The sequence below is a fragment of the Macaca nemestrina genome, chromosome X (assembly GCF_043159975.1).
Source record: "Macaca nemestrina isolate mMacNem1 chromosome X, mMacNem.hap1, whole genome shotgun sequence".
Lineage (NCBI taxonomy): Eukaryota > Metazoa > Chordata > Mammalia > Primates > Cercopithecidae > Macaca > Macaca nemestrina.
This window is the reverse complement of record NC_092145.1, coordinates 109,923,439-109,938,647: the sequence shown is the minus strand read 5'-3', so window position 1 is coordinate 109,938,647 and position 15,209 is coordinate 109,923,439. Positions and strand designations below refer to the sequence as shown.

The following is a 15,209-nucleotide window of genomic DNA, read 5'->3' as shown; positions in this document are numbered from 1 at the left end:
AGTTAGCGAAGTCACCAGATCACTTTCCCTTCATGGCCAGCCCTACCATAGGAGAGGGCAGGCCAGCCCAGAGGTACCCATGCCACAAATGAGAGGAGGGTAAGGCCGGGCGCGGTGGCTCACACCTGTAATCCCAGCACTTTGGGAGGCCGAGGCGGGCGGATCACAAGGTCAGGAGATCGAGACCACAGTGAAACCCCGTCTCTACTAAAAATACAAAAAATTAGCCGGGCGCGGTTGTGGGCGCCTGTAGTCCCAGCTACTCGGGAGGCTGAGGCAGGAGAATGGCGTGAACCCGGGAGGCGGAGCTTGCAGTGAGCCGAGATCGCGCCACTGCACTCCAGCCTGGGCTGGGCGACAGAGCGAGACTCCGTCTCAAAAAAAAAAAAAAAAAAAAAGAGAGGAGGGTAGGCCAAAAAAAGGGAAGAAAGGGAAACAGGGAAGAAGATGGACATTGGGGTGCCTCAGGGGCTTAGTAAAATGGGACACAAGATGATATATGGAAAAAAGATGGGCAAACACCCCAAAGACTAAAAATGGGAGAACTCTATGGGGGTTATCCTCTATTTCTTTGACATTACCAAGTCTGAAATTGCTTCTAGGCTGTCCCTGTCCCTAGGGAGTCAGCATGTGGCTCCCTGCCAAAAGAGACAATCACAGAATATCAGCATTCGAGAGGTGCCCTAAAGGGCTGATTCAATTGTAGCCAGACCATTTTGTAAATAAATCAGCGATTCTCAAACTTGAGCATGTGCATTAGAATCACATGGAGGGCTTGTTAAAACACGGGTCACTAGTCCTCATCCTAGAGCTTTAGGTCTCGGTGAATCCTGAGAATTTGTACTTCCAACAACTTCCCAGGTGCTGCTGGTGCCGCTTGCTCATCCAGCAATCACACTTTTGAGAACCACTGGTGTAAAGCAAGCCCAGCAAAGGGAAGTGATTTTGAGGTGGTGATTTACTCAAGAACACCCAGCTCTAACTACTGGCACAGACAGGGCTGTAATTCAGGTGTTCCCCTATTCTTTTCTTGATAATAGCAATCCTGACTATTTACTGAGGACCTACAATGTGCCGGACACTTTACAAGGTTTCATTCCAAGCTGAAGAGGACAGATCTTTTTTTTTTTTTTTCTTTTCCAACCTTTATTTTAGATTCTGGGGGTACACGTACAGGTTTGTTACAAAGGTATATCACATGATGCTGAGGTGTGGAGTACAATTGAACTCATCACCTGGGAAGTGAGCAGAGTATCCAATAGGTAGTTTTTCCGACCCTTGTCCCACTTCCTTTCTCCCAGCTTTTGTAGTCCCCAGTGTCTATTGTTCCCATCTTTATGGGACAGATTATTATCTACACTTTACAATGGAAGAAACTTAAGCTTAGAGAGGTAAAGTAAACTGACAAACACTACGCTGCTAAAGAAGCACAGCTGGAATTTGAATCAGGCCTGAGTCCAGTGTCTTAGCACTACTGCCATATGGCCTTTTAAATAGGAATAATAGTAATAGCTATATCAGAGGGTTGATGTGTAGATGAAAGCAGATAGTAAATGTAAAGTCCTTACCACAGCCCAGGTACCTACCAAGGGTTCAATACATAGCAGCTGCTACTCTCTTGATTATTAGCTTTTGTCATCAGGATCCTCTCTAATACTAGTATTGATAGTATAGGGACCTCTGCCCACCCATGCCTCCCCCAACTCCCACAGCAAAGCCAAACCTGGAAGACCAAGGGAATGGCTAGGATCAGATGCAATCTTCAATTTTAAGTACCATTTCCCACACACAAAGCCAAACTGAGCCAAGTCATGCCAGTAACTCCCTTTGACTAGAACCCCAGAGGTTGCAGGCTGCTCTCAGAAAGGCCATAGTCTAGAAAGCCAGAGTTGAACTGTGGCAGCAGCCCATGAGACCCTCAGGTCAGCTTCTGCTCATTCTTGCTCCCTGCCTTGCCCCTTAGCCAGTCGGCTCACTTGTTCTCTGGGCAAGGAATCCATCAATTTCTTGTTGGCAAGGGAACCTGCTACCCACTCCACCACTATTCTTGCTGAAAAAAACAAAAACAAAAACAAATCCTCACTCAAACAGGAGCCAAGCTCAAGAATGTCAAAGTGTATTTCTGCATATTCTTCCACAACAAAACTGCCTCTGCCCTGAGCCCTTGGTTTCCAAATAAAGTGACCAAATTGGGGTAAACTCAACCCTTAGTTTCTCTGAACCTCCAACAGAAATCTCTTCTTGGAGGGAAGATCTTGTGGAAGGGAAAAGGCAGTGAAGGGCAGCACCTTTGCTGGCTCTCAGCCTAAAGAAAACGTTGTCTGCCTCTTGGGCAACTGTTTCAACAATGGTTATTCAGGGAGGTCCCTATTTTGAAGACTTTGGCTATGTGACAGAGGTAATAAAGACCAGATAAGGGCACCAGTGAGTCACCATTGATAGAGAAGAGGCCAGAACTGAGCCCTGGGGTCCTCCTATATTAAGAGACAGGAGAATGAAAGGAATTAGGAAAAGAGATACGGAGAAAGAACAGCTAGTGAATTAGGATGAAAAGCAGGACAGTGTGGTGTCTTGTAAGCCCAATGAGGTATTTCAAGGAAACATTGTCCAGAAGGAAAGGGACTAGCCCAAAATCACAGCGAGTTAGCAAGAGACTGGGACTTGAACTCAGGTACTCTGGACTCCCACTTGTTTTTCCGTTATAGTACTTGAGGCTCTAACATCCAATAGGGACTACAGCAGAGGAGGAGGAGTGTCCAAGTTGTCTACCCTCCAGCCTGTCTTGAGGGGAGAGCTCTAGACTCACCTTGTGTTGCAGCCAGAATGCCAGGACAAGCTGAAGGCTTCGGAAGGGAAATGCATGGTGGTGGCTGCTTCAGGGCATCCCTCCAGCAGCTTGGCCACATGCCATGAGTGCGGCCTACTGACAGGGGCGTTCCTCCTACAGCAAGAATGGGACAGGAAGTGGGCTTAAGGAACCAGAGCTGAAATCACTTCCCAGGCAGCTTCCGCCCCACCCCCTCTTTTCCTTCAGTAAAGTAGAACATCTTGCAAGGAACTGGTGTGGGAATCTTAGTGGCTCTCCTGAGCACCTTCTTCTCAAATCTTCTTCATTCTAGAGATATGGAATGTCAGCTTAATAGGGCTGCTTTGTTCACAACAGTATCCTGAGCATGTATCACAGTGCTGGACACATAGTAGGTGTTCAATAAATATTTGTGGAATAAATGAGTGCTGCTGCCCAATGAACAGTGAGCACATCCTCACTTCTCTTTGAGAAAGAAAATCAATCTGGTCAATCTTCCCATTTTTTCTCTGAGAAAGGAATGGGCAAGTGATTGAAAAGTTTGAACAGGTCAAAACTGGGTTGTCAATTCTCCAATTTTTAGCCATTCATTGAATAAGCATTTGTTGTATGTTTACTGTGTGTCCTCTATGGGTAACTCTGGGATTACAGAGATGAATCCAATACAGTCTTTGCCCTCGAGAGTTTACAGATTAATGGGAGAGACAGAGCTGGTTCAAACAAAGCATGGGATAGGTAGTGACAGAGTGAAAGATAAGATGGGTACAGAGGTGAGACACCTGAGTTGGTAGGTAAAGTGGTGGCAGGAAGTCCCAACTCCTGTGAGGGAAGATAGAACAAAGTGGCAAATGGCACCATGTTACGCTGACAGAGAAGACTGACTGCTCAGCAGGTCAGGAGTATATAAAGAGAAATAGGTCTAACGCCACGGCCCTGAATGCAGCCACAACTTTTGCACTGACTGCCACATACAGGACCCATCCCTGTCCCCTGGCGTACTTTGCATGAGCAGTTGCCACCCTTGCAAGTGGGGAAGAGTTCTGTGGTGGAGTACATGTGGGGCATGGATAATGCCAGGAGATAAAAAGGTGATTGATGGGAGGGAGAATGACAGAAGGAGGGAGAGTAGAGAGAGAATGGAGAGAGATGGTGGAAGGGCCAGGCAAATGATAGAGATAAGAGGGAAAGATGACAGAGGGGAAAATAAATGACAGAAAAAGAGAAAACTCTGAGAAAGATTGTAGAGAAATACATAGTAGAGAGAAATGGATGAGAGAGAGAAAGAGATGAATGGCAGAGTACAAGAAACATGATAAATAAGTAGATGATACAGAAGTAAATAGATAAATTATTTTTTCATTGATTTATTCATATTTACTGTGCCAGGGTCCAGACTAGGCACTGGTAGTACAGGGTTGAATAGGATAAGGGCCCCTGCCTTCAACAAGCTTGCTATATCGTGAGATAAAGCAGCTCTCCATCTCCCAGGAGCATTCATGATCACATTCAAGCTGGAAGATTCCATCCTAGCTGGAAATGCCCTTCACCCCAGCAGAAGCACAGAAGATCTCAGTAGTACAAGGCTCTAGAGGGCTAAGGCCTAAAAGGATAGTCCTCGGAAGAATGGCCTTGCTGGGGAAAACAAGGATTGAGTGGTAATAGGCCAGACATAGACCAGGAAGTATAGGAGGAAGGACAGGGGAAGCTGTTTGTCAAAGGCCAGGAAGCAGAGCCACAGGTCAGCAACAGTGGCTAAGATTTAAGCGGAGGAAAGCCAGGTGAAGCCCCTAGCTTTGTAATCACATTGTTCTACTATTGATTTCAGAGTGCCCAGAGGGGAGGCTGAAGGCACAAGGAGACCTTGGGGGCTATGCTTGCTCTGGAGTCCTACACACAAAGCCACACTGCCAGGAAATCTCTCCAGCTGCTCCTACCAGGTAGTTATCTGGTCAACAACTATTTATCAAGCATCTACCAGTAGTAGTACTATGTACCATGGGTATCTACTATGTCCTGCGTTTTTAGGCACTGATGATATAGTGGAAAACAGGATATCTTTCCTATTTCAAGCCTTTTACCATATTTAGGATTCTTGAGTTCTGAGTTTAAAGTGCGGGCAGTCAGCCTTGGTGCCACCTTCTCCCTAACCATCCAATCCCACACTGAATTCCATTGAGTCTTTTGTTATGATGTTTCTCTGGCCCTGGTTTGCACTCTCTCTCTCTCTCTCTCTCTCTCTCTCTCTCTCTCTCTCTCTCTCCCCTGCCCCCCACGTCCATTTTCACTGTTGCCATTAGACAGAACCACAGCTCTTCTCCCAGAACCCACCACCAGCAGCTCCTGTTCTAGTCCAGGCCCTTTATGCCCCAAATACTGCAGGAGTCTGCCAGCCTATCTCCGTTGTTCTACCTCCAGTCACCACTTATAGGTCATATCACGTTAAACACCAACTGAATTGGGGTACTTTCCTATTCAAGAATCTTCACTGGCTCCCTATTTCTTACTCTGTCCCACATCAAACATAAACTAGATCAGAGTTTCAAAGTCTTCAATAAGGTACCTTTACCCATCAGCTCAATCTCTCGTGTCTCTGCTCCAATCACACCCTGCAACCAGCTCTGTCCCTTTCTGATTCTGTGCCTTTGCTGTTGATATTCCTGTCGATCTAACACAGGCTCTGGGGCCAGACCACCTTTGTTTGAATCCCAGCTCTGCCACTCCTTAGCTCTGTTGCTTTAGATGGTGACTTCACTTCTCAGAGCCCTAATTTTCATGGCAGTAAAATGGGGACAATAGTACCAAATGGGGTTGTTGAAAGATCAAATGAGACAATGCAAGTGCTTTGAATCAGGCCTGGCAAGGCCTCGACCAATCATAGTTATGACTATGACTGTTCCCTCTGCCAGGAATGCCCCCTTTCCTTTTGTTAACCTAAAACCTACCTGTTCTTCAAGGTACTGCTCAAGTACCATCTCCTCCAGGAAGCTTGTTCTGGGTAATCTAGCCCTCACATTGGGTCTATAATAATATGATAGCTGATATTGCCCATCATCATTTCATGCGTGTCAGTCTCATCTCACTAACCATGCCAAGCCAGTAGGCAATGAGTGAAAAATGAGTGAGACAGATGTAGGTTCAAATCCCCTCTGTCACTTTAGATGTGTGTATCTGTAAGTCGCTTAACCCATCTGAACTTTAGTTTTCTTATCTGAGAAAGGAAACAATTCCTATCTGGCTAGGTGACTGTGGGGATTAGAGGTAGTATTCTCAAAGCATCTGGGACACAACCTGATGCACAGCCAGTGGTCAGTAAATAGCAGCTACTATAATAACGGTTATTAGCTCAGACTTGTACTTTTTGATGGTTCAAGAGTACCCACACCTAGGGTACCATCCACTTGCCACACTGTGAAACATACCTTACAAAGACTCTTACTCTTTTTTTTTTTTTTTTTTTTTTTTTTGACGAGTCTCATTCTTGTCGCCAAGCCTGGAGTGCAATGGCACGATCTCGGCTGACTGCAACCTCCACCTCCCTGGTTCAAGCAATTCTCCTGCCTCAGCCTCCTGAGTAGCTAGGATTACAGGCAAGCGCCACCATGCCCGGCTAATTTTGTATTTTTAGTAGAGACAGGGTTTCACCAGGTTGGCCAGGTTTGTCTCGAACTCCTGACCTCACGTGATCCACCCACTTCAGCCTCCCAAAGTGCTGGGATTACAGGCATGAGCCGCCATGCCTGGTTGACCCCTTACTCTTTCTAGGGTTTCTCCAGGAGTAGGAAATAATCCCAAAGTAGACAGAAGCGGGAAGTGGGGGCTTTTGGGGCACAGAGAAAACTAAAGGCTAGAAGAACAAAAATCCAAACAGAGGGAGCTGGAGCCAGACCTACAGCCTTCTAACCCTAGTTTGGGACAGGAGAATAAACTGTCTATATGTTCTACTATTTGGCCTATTATTAGTCCTGAATAGCCCTAGACTTGGTCAGTGCACACTTGCATTCAAACTGTAGTTGTGTTGCCACGGGCAAGTCACTTCTGTGAGTTGAAGATTTTTTATCTGCAAAATGGGGAAGATCACCATCTGTTTTTCATGAGTTATGTTTTGGATTAAATGCAGTCCCATGTGTGAAATCAATCAGCATAGTGCCTGACATACGGCATAAACTTAAAGAAAACACACAGCAAGGACCACTTATTGAACACTTAAGATGTGCCAGGCACTAAGCACTTCACATGCATTAACTGATTTAATCATCTCTCTAACCTTATGTGAAACAGTTATTATTATTGTTATTATTATTAAGACAGGGCCTCTCTGGCTCTGTTGCCCAGGGTGGAGTGCAATGGCACAATCATAGCTCACTGCAACCTCAAACTCCTGGGCATAAGTTATCCTTCTGTCTCAGCCTCCTGAGTAGCTAGGACTACAGGCTACAGGTACATGCTGCTGTGTCTGGCTAATTTTTTTGGGGTTTTTTTTTGTAGAGATGGGGTTTTCACCATGTTGGCCAGGCTGGTCTTGAACTCCTGGCCTCAAGCAATCTTCCTGCCTGAGCCTCCCAAAGTGCTGGGATTACAGGCATGAGCCACCATGTCCAGCGGGTAAAAGTTATTATTATCCCCACTTTACAAATGGAGAACAAGAGACGCATAAAGCTTAAGTGATTTGCCAAGAGCACATAGCTAATAACCAGCAGAATTGGGAATGAAACTCAGATCCTCCAGTTTCTTCCTAGGAGACCACATGACCCCTCCTCTCCAAGGAAGAGTCTGTCTGAAAAAGCCTGTATTCCTGAGGTTTCCCATAGCAATTCCCTCAAGAAGCACTCAGAAAAGGGAGGTCTCATTAGTCCTAGAGCTGAAACCATTCCTTCCATAGGCAGTGGAGAGGGAGAGGAGGAGAAACAAACAGAAAAGTAAGAAAATGCCTATGACCAACCATGCAGCTCTAGGCCAAGATGTGAAGGCAATGACCCCAGTGCTTGCCCTTTCTCCTAAGGCTGGCTCAGGCACTATCAATAAGCACACACCTCATCCCATCCTTCATTACTCCAAAATGCTTTTCTTAGGAAGAAAAAGAAAGAAATATTGAAGGAAGAAAGCAAGAGGGGGAAGAGTGGCAGCAGCCATGGCTACTGGCTGTACCTACCATGGAAGTTGCCCAGGGTGGAGAGATGGCTTGGGAGAGAGCGGGGTATCCGGCTAGCTCAGACTCTCGTTGACAAACCCTCCAGCCAGCGTCCTCCCTTAGCTGGGACCCATCTGCCCTCCAGTTAAGACCTTCTGGGGCGAGGGACCATCAGCCCAAGATGCTGAGTGTGATCCAAGGGGCTCAGGCACAGTCAGATTCCAGTTCTAAGAACAGGAAGGAGTAGTACTGAAGGCAAGGTATGACCATCAGCCTGGGTGGACCTAGATATGGCCACAGCCTTAGGGAATGAAAGCCAGTGTCAAGAGCTGGATAGGAGTGAAGACACTGCTCTAGGAACCAGCCACCCTGGTGGCAAAGGGAAGGACGAAAGGCACTTCCAGCAGCATAAACAGCCCCCCTGCTCCCTACTCCAACCTCCTCTGTGCCCTGGCCCACCCCCTTGGCAGCTCAGAGGCCAATAAGGAAGCTGGGCCCCCAGCCACTGCTAGAACTCAGGAAAGGAGCAAGGAAATGATGTTTGGGAAAGATAAAGCGGGTGTCTAAAAAGAATTTTTAAAAATACACGTAAGTGAGAGAGAAAAATACCCCAGACACATACTCTTAAAAGAATTCCTGTGCTTCCTGGACTGAGTTGACCCCACCCAGCCATCTCTGCAGGTCCTCTGGGCCCCAGAAAAGTACAGATAAGCCAGGACCAGCAGCCTCCAGGTCCAGAGGAGTAGCACTCCAGCTGATTTTATATAGCTGGGGGCAAGTGACTGAGAGATTTTCCAAGGTGAAGGTCCTGGTAAGATACGAAGGCTCACAAACATTTTGGGATGTATTTACAGGGGTCTGCACTTCCTATGGGGACTTGAGCAGATCCAAAGAAAACCCAATTTCACACCACAGACTTCAACTCTAGAAAAGGTGCCAATGCTGGAAATGTGGTGTTTGGGGTTAGTATCCCTGGATCTGCCATGAATTTACTCTGACCTCTGGCGACTTACTCCCACTCTCTGGGCTTCTGTTTCCTCCCTGCAAAATAAAACATTGAATTCAGTCGTCACAAATGACCCTTCCCGCTCTAGCATGCTATGATGTAGTAGTCCTAGGCCCCAGACTGAGGCTCCAAATGATGCCCTAAGTGATTAGCGTAGTAGCCAGAATCCAGAGCAGCCCTATGTGGATTTGCCCAGAATCCTGAGCCCCCTAAGCCCAGGCTCCGACACCAGGATTTAATTTATCTTGGGGAATTAGAGTCAGGGTTTTTCTTTCATTAACACTCCTAATTCCCTACTCCAGTTTCCCTTGGCCTCTGGCCTCAATTCCAGTAATTTCTGACTCCTGAGAGGGCTATGCAAACTCCCTTAGGACATGAAGTATGCTAGGGCCTTTCCTCTCTGGGGAAATCATGCCTGGAGGCCCCTTCCCCTTTCTTCCCTCTGTATCTCACAGGAGAGTCTGGGTTGACTTTTATCAACTATAATGGCCTCATTACAGTTGTAATGTACAACTTTACAGTTGTACAGTTTTATCAACTGTAATGGCCTCATTACAAAGGGGAAAGTTTGGGAGCTTTGAGGAGCATATGGATCTGGCTTACAGTCTCAGCTCTACCACTCACTAGTTGTTTGGCCTTAGGCATGTCACAGAACCTTGGTTTCCTCATCTATAAAACATGACTGGCATGTGACAGGCACTCAGTAAATGCTGTTTTTAATATTACCCGTATGCAAAACAATAATGAGCAAGGTACCAGTAGCAATAAGAAAACTGATTTCTTCGATCCAAATGAAGATAAAAGAGAAAGGACTAGTCTAAGAAGGCTCAAACGCCAAACCCAGTATGCTCTGGAACAGCACGTCTCAAATTGTAGTGGGCATACTCATCACCTGGGGATCTTGTTAAAATGCAGATTTTGATTCAGCGAGGCCCAGGTTCTGACTTTCTAATAAGCTCCAGAGTGATACTGATGCTCCTGGTGTGATAACCACATTTTCAGTGGCAATATACCAGGGCATAATCTGGTCCAAAAAATGCGTCAGGTTAAAATCTCTTCTCATTTCATTCCTCAGGCCTGGGTGTCCAGCCTCCCTTGCTCTTCTGGTCACCAAATGTCTTTCTCCTTTTGCTCAGCGACCCAGCCCATGCAAACGCTTGCCTGAAGAAGCTTGCCAATCCCCACTTCCTAACAAAATAAAGAGCAACTGGTTTGTTATCAGTGTGACCCTGCCAGTGGCCAGGTGAGGCTGAAGAAATTGTGACTAGAGGTGCAAGCATGTTCCTGGGGCTGGCTGAGGTAGGGAGAAAGGGTGTGAAGATGAGAGTTGGGATGTCATCAGATGAGGAGTAGGCAGGTGGGCACAGACAGTGTATACTCAAGAAGTCCTTCATTGAGGGAAGATGAGAGAGAAACTTGAGAGGTTCAGCCAGTTTGGGATTTGGGGAAGAGCTTGGGAGATGTGGTGGAGGGAAAAGGGCATACTCTCCCATTTAGCAGAGCTGAGTTCCAGATAACATGATCAAGTATGACCTCCTATGCTCAGGGGACGGTAAAGATCTTTTCCAAGTACTCAGGAGACGTGAACTTGGCATGGGGGCACAGGAAGGTGGGCACATGCAGCAGAAAAGCCAGAAGCTGGCTCCCAGGAGAGGCCTTATAAAGGCTCTTGTGAGCAGTGAGGGGTGGAGGTGGACCAATTCTGAAAGGAGTCAGTCTCCAGCTGCCCTAGTCAGCTGTCATCCCATATCTTCCGATAGCACCATCTGTCTTTGAGCCTGGCTCCCAGCAGACCCCTGAAGAGATACTTGGGAGAAGATGAGCAGAAAGAGAACCATGGCTCTGCTCTAACGTTAGGGGAAAAAGGAAAATGTGACCCCTGTTGCTTGTGGTTGTGCTCAACCTGAGGCCTGGACCATAACGGAGTGTGGGTACTTTCCTCTTTTTAAAGTATTTGTATAAATAGAAGCACAAAATAACGTCCTTGATTAGCTCTGTTTATTTTCTGTGGCTCTTCCAGCCTCCCTCCAAACAGCACATTCCACCTGCCCCACACGAAGAAGCCCAAGCTCATTCTGGCAAGCTCAGCAGGAAGGGAAGCCCACAGACAAGCCGGGGGACAGAACAATGCATGGCTTGTTTATCTGACAGAAGAGGGGAAAAGCTGCCTGGTCGCCATGGAGGGACACAGAGCTCTGAAGGCCCACCCCCACCCACTGTTGGCTGGGGTCCTTACAGCCTGGTAATCAGGAAACCCTTCCTTATTATAGACCCAACCAAGGGGGGAAGTGTGTGTGTGTGTGTGTGTGTGTGTGTGTGTGTGTGTGTGTGTGTGTGTGTGTGTGTAATTTGAAAGAGAACTTTCAGGACAATGGCTTTCTCATCAGTCTGGGAAAGCTATAATCTGGGTCATCTGAGAGATGAATACTTTCTGGAGAAGGGGCTTTTGGTACCCAGCTCTGCCTCCCCGCCTCCCCTCCTCTCCCCCACTCCTTTGAATAGCCAGTTCAAGTTCTTCCATGTAAATCTGCTGGGTCCCCCTCCACACCCTCCACCTCAGAATCCATCCCTGGCTAAAAAGAAACCCAGGGTAGGGAATAAGAAAAGAAGGGAATGTTCGAGTGGAAATAAAGACTCCTCCCAAATGCTGTGGTGTGTGTCAGGGGTGCTCTTTGTCTTTCTGCATAGGGAGTGATAACTTCATCTGGCTAGGGCATTACATTTGACCCTCTGCTTCCATTTCTCCATTTTCACATTGAAATCTTTAAGACACAGGGGAACACCTCTTTTTCCAAAGAAGGTTGGCAGGAAGTAACCATACAGATGACTCGGGAAAGCTCTGCACATGGCAGCGGGTAGGAAATGCTTAGTACTTTAGAAATGCAGTACTCAGGATTTTCTTTCAGAAAGGGCTGGAGAGAAATTTCTAGTTTTTATATATATAGTGTGAGAAAACATACCAATCATAGACTTGTTTAACTGATGGAAGAGGGAAAACGCTGGTTAATCTTGTCAATGATCCTAAAGGCAAAGAGGTGGATAGTGAATATTTCGAAGCTTCTAGAAGCAAGGGAAGCAAGTCCAGAATCTGAATAATGAAAAGAGGTTTTTTCCCTCTCCCTTCTATGTACAAAAGTTAAGGGTGCAACACCAGAGGGCTAAGGGAGACTTCAGAGGAGCACATAGGGAAAATGGCATCAAGTTCACAGTGCACCATCTGACTCAACGGATAGCCTTAAAGTTTTTGCCATGATGCCCAGTTTCCTAAACCAACACCCAAAGCGATAAAGAAGGTGGAGGATGTTTGTCCTCCAGCTCTGGTTTCTATCAGTAACATTTATAGCATCCCTTGGGAAAGAGGCTGCAGGAATAATACCAGTTTTTCTTTCTTCCTCCTTGAAGCCCATTATCTCTTTCAGTCCAAACTCACTGTTCGACCTACCACTTTTCAGAGGTCTGATGGAATCCATAAAGGTTTTCCCCAGAGTCAAGTCTCAAAGGCCTCAGAACTACTTCTGGCCACTCCCCAAGTCATCTCTACTACTAAAGACACGGAGCTCTAGGACAATAGCCAAAAACAGTTAGGACCCCAATAGAAACAAGAACATCCAGTCACTCTGCTTTGATACAACTTGACAACCAGGAGGAGCCAACACCCAGCAGGGCTAGAGCACAGTGAGCAAGGTGGACTGTAGTGGGAGATGATATTGGGGAGGTGCATAGGCCAGATCATGGAGTTTCCAAAGGCTGAAACAGTTTGAATTTTATTCTCAGTGAAATGGGAAATTGTAAGAGGTAGTTAAGCAGAAGACTAACATGACGTAAGTTTTTTAAAGGTTTGACTTGGCTGATGGATTTAGCGGGGTGGGTCAAGAGTAGAAGAGAGAACCATTTAAAGGGACTATTATAGGTAAGAGATAATGGTGGTTTGTTCTAGGAAAGTAGCAGTCTGGACAAGAACAAGAGATTTGATTAGAGGTATTTTGGAGAGGTAGGGCTGACAGTATTTGGTGATGGACTAAATATGGAGAATGAAGAAAAAAGAATGAGCTATGACGCTCGAGTCACCTGGCATCTGTACCTTCTTAGCACAGTATTCCTTCCCGAAACTGAGTCATTAGTGGCTCTCAAAAGAAAATTGGCAGTCTTCACTATTGTTTTGTCCAAGCATTTACAGAGCTCCTCTATCTACATTTAAGGTGTTTGGAGAGGTACTAGGCAACATGCCAAAATGAAAAAGAAATAATCCCTGTGCTCAAGGAATTTAGTGTGGTAGAGGATGGACAAAAAATACCTAGAAGACCATTAAGAAGGATGGAATGTCAGAAGTATCAGAAAGGAAATGCTAACAAAATGAGAGTCAAAAGAAGGAGAGAGCACTGCTGCTTGAATCAAGAACAGCATCACAGAACCTCTGAGCTGATTTTGGAAGAGTCAATACGATCACCACTGAAGATGACTGGGAGAGAGGCCATGCCAGATTTGCATGAACAGAAGTAGGAAGCACAGGAATACCATGAAAGAAGAAAACACAGTTTTTATAGGGCACAGAGGAAGTGAAATTAGAATGATACAAGAGCATGGTGGACCTTAAGAGTCAAGTTAGAGCCTTTACTTCACATAATCCAATAGGCAAGAGAGAGCCCTTGGAAGTTCCAGAGTAGGAGAGCAATATGGTACAAGCGGTATTATAGAAAAGTTATTATGGTAACCTTGTGTAGGATAAATTATGTGGATAGATACTGGAAGCATAGAGAAGTGAGTAGGCTAACGGAATAAACACAATAAAAGGTAAAATCAGAGCAATGGCAGTGGGGATGGAGCAGAAAGGAAGAATGTGACAGAGAATCAATAGGGTTGGACTACTGATTACATAAGCAGAGAGAACAGATGGCTGTGAAGCACGTAGAAGGCTGATTTCACTAATCTAAATAGCAAAGTCACAGGCAAGAACAAGCTTCAGGAAACATGAGTTTGATTTCAGATATTAGTTTGTTATGCTAGCAAATTCTGTAGGTAGGTGTGCCCAGCGAGCAGTTTAATGTGTGGACTGCAGTACTAGAAAGAGGTTAGGGCACGGTATGGACATGTGGTCACTATCCAGAAAGGCTGTTGCAGTGGATGTGACTGCCCATGGCTAACGTATGCAAAGGAGACAGGGGATGATAGATCTCTGCAGGTCTACAGTTCAGGGAGAAGAGGAAGAAGGGCTGGTAATAGAGACAAAACAATGAAATGCCATTTTCAATGATATTGGCAATACTTTTTAAAGATAAGTGCTGACAAAGTTGTGGGGAAATAGATATACATTGTTGGGTGGGAATGGAAATAGGTACACACTTGCTAAAGGGAATTTTGGCATATGTTATCAGGAGACTTAAAATGTTCCTACTGTGCTTGCTTTGGCTGACATATACTAAAATTGCAATGATACAGAGATTAGCGTGGTTCCTGCACAAGGATAATGTGCAAATTTGTGAAATGCTCCATATTTTTACTGCAATTAGTGGTAATGGTTTCACAACCTTGTGAATATACTAAAACCCATTGAATTACACACTTGAAGTAGTAAATTTTATGGTATGTGAATTATATTTAAGAAATTTCATATCCTTTGATCTAGTTTTTCCACTCCTAGGATTTTATTCTAAGAAAGCCATTAAAGATGTACACACTGATTTACGTACTTGAAGTGTCTTCCACTGCAGGGTTATTCATAATGGTAAAATTTGAAATATCCTAGCTGTCCCACATTTAGCAAGAGTTAGAACATATTGTGTATTTACATGGAGGAATAATAGTTTGTCATTAAAAACCACGTTTTTGAAGACTACTTAATGATCCTGAAAAAGGCTCACAATATAATGGTAAATTTAAAAATTATATACAAACCTGAACATATTACAAGTCCAATTCAAGAAATGTATATGCATATATATCTATATTCTTACACAGACATGCACATATTGAAAGGCTGGATATAAATGTACTAATATTGTACCAGTGGGTATTTGCCTTTGTGTGGTGGAATTAAGGGTTATTTTTATTTTTCATACTTTTAAATCATGTCTAGATTTTATACACTACACGTGTATTACCTTTTAAATAAAAAGAGGTTTCTTTTTTTGAGACAGAGTCTTGCTCTGTTGCCAGACTAAAGTGCAGTGGTGTGATCTTGGCTCACTGCAACCCCTGGCTCCCGGGTTCAAGAGATTCCCCTGCCTCAGCCTCCCAAGTAGCCGGGACTACAGGCACACACCACCACACCC

The 15,209-nt window shown here is 45.3% G+C and overlaps 1 protein-coding gene and 1 pseudogene across 9 annotated transcripts in view; one reads left to right on the top strand and one right to left on the bottom strand.

Moving 5' to 3' along the window:
- LOC105493946 (shroom family member 4) overlaps positions 1 to 15,209 on the bottom strand; it is a 248,458-nt gene that overhangs the window by 59,558 nt on the left and 173,691 nt on the right. For 7 of the 9 annotated variants that reach the window (XR_011618345.1, XR_011618344.1, XR_011618343.1 and 4 more), the window contains one exon: positions 2,807 to 2,941. The exons of 1 other annotated variant lie outside the window; for it this stretch is intronic. Coding sequence is in view for 5 of the 8 variants with exons in the window: in XM_011761991.3 (XP_011760293.2) it covers positions 2,807 to 2,941 (135 nt within the window). In the remaining 3 variants the exon portion in view is untranslated. Of the gene's footprint in view, positions 1 to 2,806; positions 2,942 to 7,955; positions 8,370 to 15,209 lie in introns of those variants that run through there. One more of the 9 variants, XM_011761994.3, reaches the window with a different exon arrangement.
- Positions 14,336 to 14,436, top strand: LOC112428912 (U6 spliceosomal RNA; annotated as a pseudogene).